Consider the following 9,589-nt stretch of genomic DNA (forward strand, 5'->3'; position numbering starts at 1 on the left):
TTATCTGAATTATCAGTAACTATTACTACAGTCTTCAGTGTTGCATACCTATCTACATACACATATAGACAGACAGACAGACAGATAGACAGATAGATAGATAACATAAATTAAGATTGCAATCTATAAACAGCACAGAGTTTGTCATACCCCTGTGAACGATCTCATTTTTGTGGCACCAGTGAATAGCTTTGATCAGCTGAAAGATGTAGCTTCGTACTTTATCAGGTGGCGCACCATTAGGCAATTCCTCCAACAACTCAAGCATATTCTGAAAAATACAGCAAAACACAAGCAAGACACTATCAACATGTCATCTCAACTACAATTCAGACCAGTACAAATGAATATGAAAGTAAAAGAAGTGTTTTGAGCTGACCTTCTCCACATATTCAAACACTAGATAGAGTTTTCCCCGTCGACGGAAAGCCTCCTTCAGTTCTACGATGTTGTCTTGCTTCAGGGTACGGAGCATCTTGAGCTCTCGTAACGTCGTCTCTTTAACTTCCTCATTCTCTGTGGGAACACACAGGGGGTTAGGCACGATTGAAAGGGGGCTTGTGTTTTCTTGAGTAAAATGAATGTGTTATGGAGCTCTCAAAGTAAAATGACATTATATAAGGCACTTCTCACAAACCTTTTTAAAGTATTATAGGTGTAAATCACATGTCTTTTTGTTGTGAAACTCTAAAATATCAACCATCTATCATCAAAATGAATTAGCATGAAAAGAAGCTACAAATGTATCTAACGTGATGACATCATTTGGATCCTTTCTATAGTATGATGGACAGTCAATCTCATGCCATTTTCTTGAAATCTCAACATTAATCTCTGTTAGCAACTGTTATTTTATTTAGGGGCCAAGCACCAAAGGTGCATAGGCACCTATTGTATCCTTTGGCATTCTTCTTCTTCTTCTTCTTCTTCCATTTTGGAAGTCTACGGCAGCACATAGAACCGCTTGCGGGAAAGTTATAAAATTTGGCACACAGATAGAGGACAGTCTGATCTATCTATAGCAATCACCATAGCAAGTTTGTCGTCTCTAACACAATCCCTCTAGCGCCACCAACTGTCCAAAATCCAAAGTGGCCTATATCACAAATATGATGGGTTTCCCCTTATGGTTTGTGCAGCGTTGTGATTTAGCCTTTAAACAACTTTTGCAAATATATTCGAAACCACTGTAGGAAATTCAGAAATATAGGTCGTTGGCTATATAGAAGTGCCCAAATGTCAAAATTTTGATAGTAAGTGGCAAAAAAAACTGCAAGTCAGAAATGGGATTTTTTTTGGTTCTCATAGATATGTGTCTATAACTCCAAAACGAAATGAGATATTTTCACCAAAGTTGACACACATACAGTATGTATGGACGCACTCTGAGGACACATAAAAAATGTGGTGGGACTGTGGCTCTTGGTGGCACTATAATTGAACAAAACATGAAATTGCCATTAACTACAATACAGTGTTCTGATATAAAATGCAATATTTTATGAATGCATTGGTGTACCATTACGAAACTCTGTATTTGTCATCAGCACCATGTCTGAAGGTTCTCAAAAGATTTCAAGACAACTTGACTAACTCGAGAAACAAGACTAACTTAGTTATAATCACATTTTTAAACAATGGTTATAGCTTTTGATTGATTCAGCCTATTGTCATGAGACAGGTCTTAATAGATTCCTTGGGTGACACCAAGAACATAGATAACAATATTGCCATAGTTGGCCAAGCTTCCTGTCCGCCATTTTGATTTTCTGTGAAAACCTACTTTTTTGAACTCCTCCTAGACCATTGGTCCGATTTTCGCCAAATTCGAATCAGATCTTGTTCAGGCCATGCTGGCAAATAGTTATAGATTTCATGTCGATAGACAAAACCGTTTTCGTATACCGCATAAACGAATTTGATGGCATGATGCATAAATGCCTCTGAGGCTGTATCTCTGCAATACTTTGCTCTATTGACACCAAACGTTGCATGTGTCGTTGTCACCTTACTCTGACCACACCACAACGACACCTATTGGACAACAGTTCTAAATCTTTCAATCATATTACTAGAGACTGTAATTGATTTTTCAGCCATTTTGCCTAAAATCATAAATATGTCCTTAATTGGTCATTGATGCAGGCGGTCTGATGCTCCCAGCCATGCTGGCATGTCATATCTTGCTTTTTTTGTGCTTGTCCCCTTAATTGATGTTTGTAGCTATATTTACGGGTTCAAGCACGTAGCGCTAATATTTTTCTTCCCTAAAACTGATCGTGCAGACCAAACCGTAAGGCCTAGAGAGCTGAAACTTGGTCAGATGCTAGTAGTATTGTTCACTACTCCAATCCAAAGTCTCGCTCCAATCTGCCTATCGGGGGCGCTACAGCTCACAACTCCTACACCATTTGTCATAGACTCAATTGTCTTATATCATTGGAATCCATGGCTCAAAACAAACAAAATGGCTGATTTCCGGTATGCAAATATTTCTGCCATTTTGAATTTTATCTAAAACCTACTTTTGTGGACTAGTCCTAGGTTTTTCGCCCGATTGAAACCAAACCAGAGCAGAAATATTCTCTAAAGAGTGAATATAAATAATTATCAAAAATGTTTATGTTATGTGTGTTATGATAATCATGACCTGAGGTTACTTGCACAGTTTCACCGCAGCGCCACCTAGTGGTCTGGAGATATGATAGATGGTCATTTTTGCTTATAACTTCTGAACACTTTTGCCAGAAATCACAAGACTTGTCTATTTAGATTCAGAGCAGCATACAGAGTCAAATGATACCCAAGTTTCCCATGTCGGCCATTTTGAATTTTTGCCGAAAAATTTTATATTTTATGAATGTATTGACATATCGCTATGTAACTCGGTACGTGTCTTTGGCACGATGCCCTGAAGGTACTCAAAAGGTTGGACCCCAGCGCCACCTTGTGGTCAAAAATTATAATGAAATTTCAAAAATGCTAATAGCTTTTGAAGATTTTGTTCTATTGTCATGAGACTTGTCTTGATAGATTCCTTGGATCATACTGAGAACATCAATACCAATTATGCCATAATCGGCTAAACTTCCTGTCCACCATTTTGATTTTCTTTGAAAACCTATTTTTTCGAACTCCTTCTAGACCTTTGGTCTGATTTTCCCCAAATTTCATCTTCATCTTCGGGTTCTTGCCGACAAAAATTATTACTGTACTGTACTGTACTGTAACCTCACACTGACCACACCATGACAATCTGATAATAGTGCCACCTATTGGTGAAAAGTGATAAACCAATAAATTATATTACTAGTGATTATATTTATGATTTTTCAGCCATTTTGACTAAAATCATCCTAAAATGGCTTTCTTTACTCATTGTTGCAGTTGATCTGATGCTCCATGCCATGCTTAGCTTCTCATTTTGCCTCTGTTGTGCTTGGCCCCTTAATTGCTGCTTGCAGTTATTTTTAATTTTATTTTTAAAAAACTAAATATTTTATTCAATTTAATTGTAAATTTCATAAAATTTGTCCATATAATTTTGATGTTTATTGTTGGAAAATGAAAATCACACAAATCAGGTTCAAAAATATATTCACATGTCCCAATTTTTTTTAATAGCAAACTTAATACAAAATAGGGCTGCACGATAAATCGCATGTGATTGTCATGCGCATCTCGTTCATCTGCGATTTTGAACGCGATAATGCGTAGCTTGTCAGTGATCTACGGCTCTGTGTATTAAATGCCGCTCCATCTGAAAGCACGTGATGGAGATTTACTACTAATCACAGAACCGGCTTTACTGACGAGATGCGCATGACAATCGCATGCAATTTATCGTACAGCCCTAATACAAAATCATTTTGCTGACCATTACTCATTTTTCAATCCTTGGGTAAAGTGTATATACCTAATAACTATCCAAACAGAGCCTTGGAGTCTGTGATTAATAATGTGAATTACTTTGTGTCATGGTAACCACAACAGTATTGTAGTTCATTTCAAAGTCTCCAACCAGTAAATTGCATGGATGAAAAAAGCAAGCATTTGGTTGTAACAGTATTTTACCTTCGCTGTCCTTGAACTTCTTAATGGCCACAAGCTCTTTTGTCTCCTGCAAAACAGATATGTAAATCAGTTTGAGCTCTTTATCAAAAACAAGCTTTATTAGCAAGCCGTTAATGGACTCAAGATGTAAAACAAACAACTGGGAGTTGCACAAAAGGACTGAACCTAGAAGAACTACTTCTCGGCTGTATTAACAGGGTATTTTTCATGACAAAGCCCCTGACAATGCTGCTGTTAAATGGAACAATGTGCCTGTTTTCAAAGAATAGATAATAATTTTATATTCGGATGTCTAATTATTAGACGGAAGTATTGCATGCACACATTTAGCCATGTGTTCACCAGCCCTTGCGGTGGAGAAATGTTCACCCACAGTCAGTCACACAGAGTCCCTGTCATCTGTGGTGTTGGACGAAGCCTCTTTTGACTATCTTTGTCATTCAGAGCTCTCAATTTGCACTACAGCACCCTTCACAGCGAAAGCATTAGATCACACTAGCTGCTAAAACCAATCCATTTATCACTATTCTGCACAGTAAACACTCACTCAGGACAAATTTCAGCCAGTATTATAGACTATAGTGCCCAGATAAATTAATATTAAACCATTATTCTTCTGGATTCTGTAGCCTGTGTATTTCAAAGGCAGTATTATAACTGTCCGCTGCTAACAAGTCTGATATAAAGGGAAACATCTAAATTGGGAGAATTATTTGGCACAGTTAAAGTGTGTGTTATAGGTTGTGCTATACAGCAAACACATTCAATAAGTGCTAACAGATTCACTTGCAAAAAGGTTTTACCATGTTTTGTTTTTTTTGCACACATATATATATAAAATGTACACACACATTACAAGTTTGGGGTCAGTAAGATTTTTTAAAAGAAATTAATACTTTTATTCAGCAAGGACTGATAATGTTTCAAAAGATTTCTATTTCAAATAAATGATGTTCTTTTAAACTTTCTATTCACCAAAAAATTGTATAGATTTATAAGATATAAGAATTGTAAAGATATATAATATATATAATGCTAAGCAGCACAGCGGTTTTCAACATTGATAATAATAAAAAATGTTTATTGAACACCAAATCAGCATATTAGAATGATTTCTGAAGGATCTTGTGACACTGGAGACTGGAGTAATGTTATAATATTTTACAATATTACAGTTTACTGTATTTTTGATCAAATAAATGCAGTCTCAGTAAGCATAAGAGACGTCTTTCAGAAACATAAAAACAAAAACAAAAAAACTTAAAACCCCAAACTTCGCAAGTACCACACAATTTCCATCTGATAACATCACTGTACCATGATACCACCACATTATGTTTTATAAGGCTTATCAAGTCAAAAAGCAACAACAATGCACAGTCAAACAATTTATTGTTTGTAAACTCTTGGACAAAATCCATAAAATGTCCAAACTCTGAAGATTTCAGCACACCCCTGAGGCCAGCATTTGAACCAGCTGCAATTAGACTGAAAGAAAATCTCAACTGACACTCCTACAACAAGGCTGGATCCAGGCACTAGCTCTACCTGACGCCTCCGGTGCAGTAGCAAGTGCCTTGAAGGCTTCCTCATACTTCTCCTCCGCAGTGGAACTACAAGTCATTTTCACTTTAAGCACAGCTTGTCATGAACAGATATGATTCATGATCAGAAATGATTAAGAGGCACAGCATGCATGTGGGGCTGGATAAGGGAGTAGCTTTTCTATATTGAGTAACCCAGACCCCTGCATGGTCTACTTGCAGAACAACCTGGCTGCTTTAATTACAGTGCACGGTCAGGCCTACCTAGGCTTTTAGTATAAGACTAGACTAGTCAGACCCAGTGTTGCCAAAAACTCACCAAAACCCACCCACTCCAACAAAAAATGCCCAACTGTCAAAATAGTGTGATAGAATGTTATTGCCATGTCAATCTAGGTTGATAGGGACCATTTTTAACTCCTTAAAACAAAATAATGATGACACAATAATAAAAAAAATAGATACATTTCCCAGGAAAACGGATCAAATCAGGGCCAATGCATTAAAGAGGGTTATCAAATATGACTAAAATATGCAGGCAGACACTATTTCAAAATGACAATCAAGAAATTAACCAATACCCTTGAAAAAACTGTCAACACTTTTCAATGTCAACAGTCAGAATAAGCCAATTTAAATGCAAAAAGTGCCCAATATAAGTGATCGGAATTAGCAGGTAGTTCACACTTATTCATGCACACACCATGACACTCAAAACTGTGTCTTTCATACTGTACGATAAGCCGACAATAAAAAATTAACAACAAAAATAATGCTCTTGCCTTTGTGTCGCACTTTAACTTCAGACAGAACTAGAGGAAGTCTTTTGTGAAGTACATATTGTAGAACATAATACAGAACTTTGCACAGTCAAAACTAATCAAGTCCAAAAAAATCCTTTCAAAGATATTCCAGTCTTCGGATTGTATAGTCCCATGTTCAGTTTCAATTTTGATTAAATTATTCGGCCGTGCGCTGATTTCATGTCATCTCCCTCCACAGGTGTAATTCACGTTTTGAGAGTGGAATCACTCTCCCACTCTTTACTGTGTAACTTTTACTGTAACTTTAGGTCACTCTGGCATTGTGATCCACAATGATACATTCAAAATCTGATCCCTTATCACACTAAAAACATGTCACTCATGAATCATCACATCTGCCAGCTGATCCTTAGTGACTGGCCATGTGAGTTTAGTAACATCATGATGACTGATTGGATGCAGTACATTCACTAGGGATGCACCAATACCGATACTACAAAAAAAAATTGAAGTTCAGGTTTGCATGAAGCTGGGTGACAGCATGCCCAGGAGACTACAGGCTGTCATTAAGGCTAAGGGTTGCCCGACTAAGTATTGATAGTTGTGTAAATACTGTCATACTAACAGCTGTCTAATTTTTGGTTTGATTGTAATCCATTACATATCTTTCTATCAAAGTTATCTAACATTATCAAGCTGAATTTGTTCTGACACAGTTTAACTCTGAGTTCTTGTTATATTGTATTACCATTTTCTAAACTATAGCGAATAAACTGTGATAATGTGAGAAATGCTGAAGGTGTCTGAATAAAATTTGGGTTTGACTGTAACTATGCCACCTCCATGCTTGAAGTCACTATGAAACAGCATTTAGTAAAGTGACAAATTTCCACATGACTTTTATCTATCATCAACAAATTATTAGTTTATGAAAAGTAGTCTTTATGGCTATGGCTAGTTGGAATGCCAGCATACTACTCTAACTTCTGTTGCAGTATGTATTATACTATATGTGTTAAAGTATGTATATTGTATACTATATACTATATTATACTATGTATACTACACAATATTTAGATTTTCTGTATGCGTGGAATAATACATCAAAATACACACTATCAGTGTTGTTATTTTAATGAAAACCAAAACTTTAAAATATATTACTGCTAACTGAAATTAATTAAAATATAAATATTACATTAAAAATGTAAGTGAATAATAGAAATGTTGCCTAAATACTCTAAATAATACACTAAATAAAATACAAATAAATTGAGCTATAAACAGATAAAAAACAAAACTAAAAGCACAAAATTAAGCTAAAACTTAAATTCATTTTTAAGATAAGTGCAGGACACAGTACTGGAAAAAGTGGTATCGGTGCATCCCTAACATTCACACTTGGGTTTTGTTTGTTAACCAATTAGCCTATACAAATTAGATGTTTGAAAACTGCCAAACTGACCCCATAGCAGCCCAAATCCTGTCCACCTGCTCAAACCAATTTTTACCCGCACAATCAAATTAAAAACCACCCACCTACCCAATCTGGTAACACTGGTCAGACTATGGTTATAGTCCTTTGATTTTAAAATAATTTTTGTTCGCTTAGTACAGTGGCAACATATTCCAATATGGGGTTCCTTTTCAGGATGACCCTGAGCAGGAAGTCAGGGTAACAGCATGTTATGATCAATTGTGCTTGTGCTTTTGTAATGTTTATCATGTTTTTCCCCCCAAATATTATTATATAGGTTTAATTTGTTTCAGTTTAAGTTCAGTTTAAATTTTTATTTATTTCCAGTCAATAATTTTAGTTTTTCAATTTAACCTTATTTAGTTAGTTGCCCATGCAAATTTTTCAAATTCAAATTTTTGTTAAATTTAAGTTTTTTAATTTTTGTTTAGTTTTAGTACAAGCGTTACATCTAATATTTATATTTTATTTCAGCTTTATTTGAAATAACAAAAATATTAACCTTATGTTCAATGTCGTTTGGACCAGACTGACTTTCAAAACATCTCCTTTTGTGTTTCACAGGAGAAACGCACGAAAAACTTTTGAACGGAATGAGATATTTTCACTAAACTCAGAACCCATATGAATGAGCTCAATCTTTCATCAAATTAAAAGAATTGGGAAGTTTGACCACTTGGTGGCACTATAAAAGGAAAAAAAAGCATGAAAATGGCTGTAACTATGCAACTGTTAGTCCAACTGACTTGAAATTTGGCCCACAGTGTCTTTATCCAAGGTGCCATCCATGTCTATGCGTATCTCGAAAAACATGGCCGCCATCGGCCAATTAATTTGAGCACCCATTAGACAAGGTCAACGGAGGCCGATCATGACGAAACCCGATGGGGCTGTTTGACTCATGGCCCTAGAGGTCTGTGAAAAATTTGAAAGAAATCTGTGGCATTATCAGGTTTTACTCTTCGTATATCACAAAGTGTTTCACATGTACACACAATATTCATATCATATGTTAGATTTGCTCATTCTGAACAACTTTGCCTCTAGAACTACTGCTGTCAATCAAACCATTCATTAAATATGTGACATTATGTAAAAAAGCTACTTTTTTTAACTTGTCCTAGATGGTTTGTCTGGTTTTCACCAAAACTGATACAGGCCATCTTCAGATGGTCCTAACAAAAAGTTATCAAAAGCTTTTTCATAAGACCCAACCGTTTTTGAATAACGCACAAATGAACTTGACAAAGAGCTCGCCAAAGTGAACATGAGGCTATATCTCCTCAATGCTTTATTGTGTTCAGACCAAACTTGGAGTTTGTAATGACAACCATGTCCTGAGGTTACCTGCACAGTTTCAGCACAGTGCCACCTAGTGGTCAGAAGATATGAAAAATGGCAAAAGGCTCTAAAGATTTAAGGCTGTTCCTGCAATTCTTTGTCATATTGGCACCAAACTATGTGTGTGTCATCGTCACACCTAGTTAACCACACCACATTAATTTGGGAGCAGCGCCACCTACTGTTCAAAAGTAAAAAACCATTAAATAATTTTTCTAGTGTTTTTATTTATTATTTTTCAGTCTTTTTGGGTAAAATCATCTTAAAATGTATATAATTGCTTGACGGTCTTAAAATGCTTGAACACTGGTAAATGCTGCTTGCAGCTATATTAAACTATAAAGGTTTGCTTTGGCATTGTGTAACAAACTGGGGGGGGGGGGGGGGGG

General features: G+C 36.0%; 1 protein-coding gene across 2 annotated transcripts in view; it reads right to left on the reverse strand.

Moving 5' to 3' along the window:
- The window catches only part of LOC107695077 (cyclin-dependent kinase-like 5), a 38,538-nt gene that overhangs the window by 17,564 nt on the left and 11,385 nt on the right, over positions 1 to 9,589 (reverse strand). For both annotated transcript variants that reach the window (XM_016494873.1, XM_016494872.1), the window contains exons 4-6: positions 4,075 to 4,120; positions 380 to 516; positions 151 to 271 (exon numbers count right to left, since the gene is read on the reverse strand). In XM_016494873.1, coding sequence (XP_016350359.1) covers positions 151 to 271; positions 380 to 516; positions 4,075 to 4,120 — 304 coding nt within the window. The remainder of the gene's footprint in view (positions 1 to 150; positions 272 to 379; positions 517 to 4,074; positions 4,121 to 9,589) is intronic.

This window comes from Sinocyclocheilus anshuiensis, unplaced genomic scaffold (assembly GCF_001515605.1).
Source record: "Sinocyclocheilus anshuiensis isolate Anshui unplaced genomic scaffold, SAMN03320099.WGS_v1.1 scaffold26, whole genome shotgun sequence".
Classification (NCBI taxonomy): Eukaryota; Metazoa; Chordata; class Actinopteri; order Cypriniformes; family Cyprinidae; genus Sinocyclocheilus; species Sinocyclocheilus anshuiensis.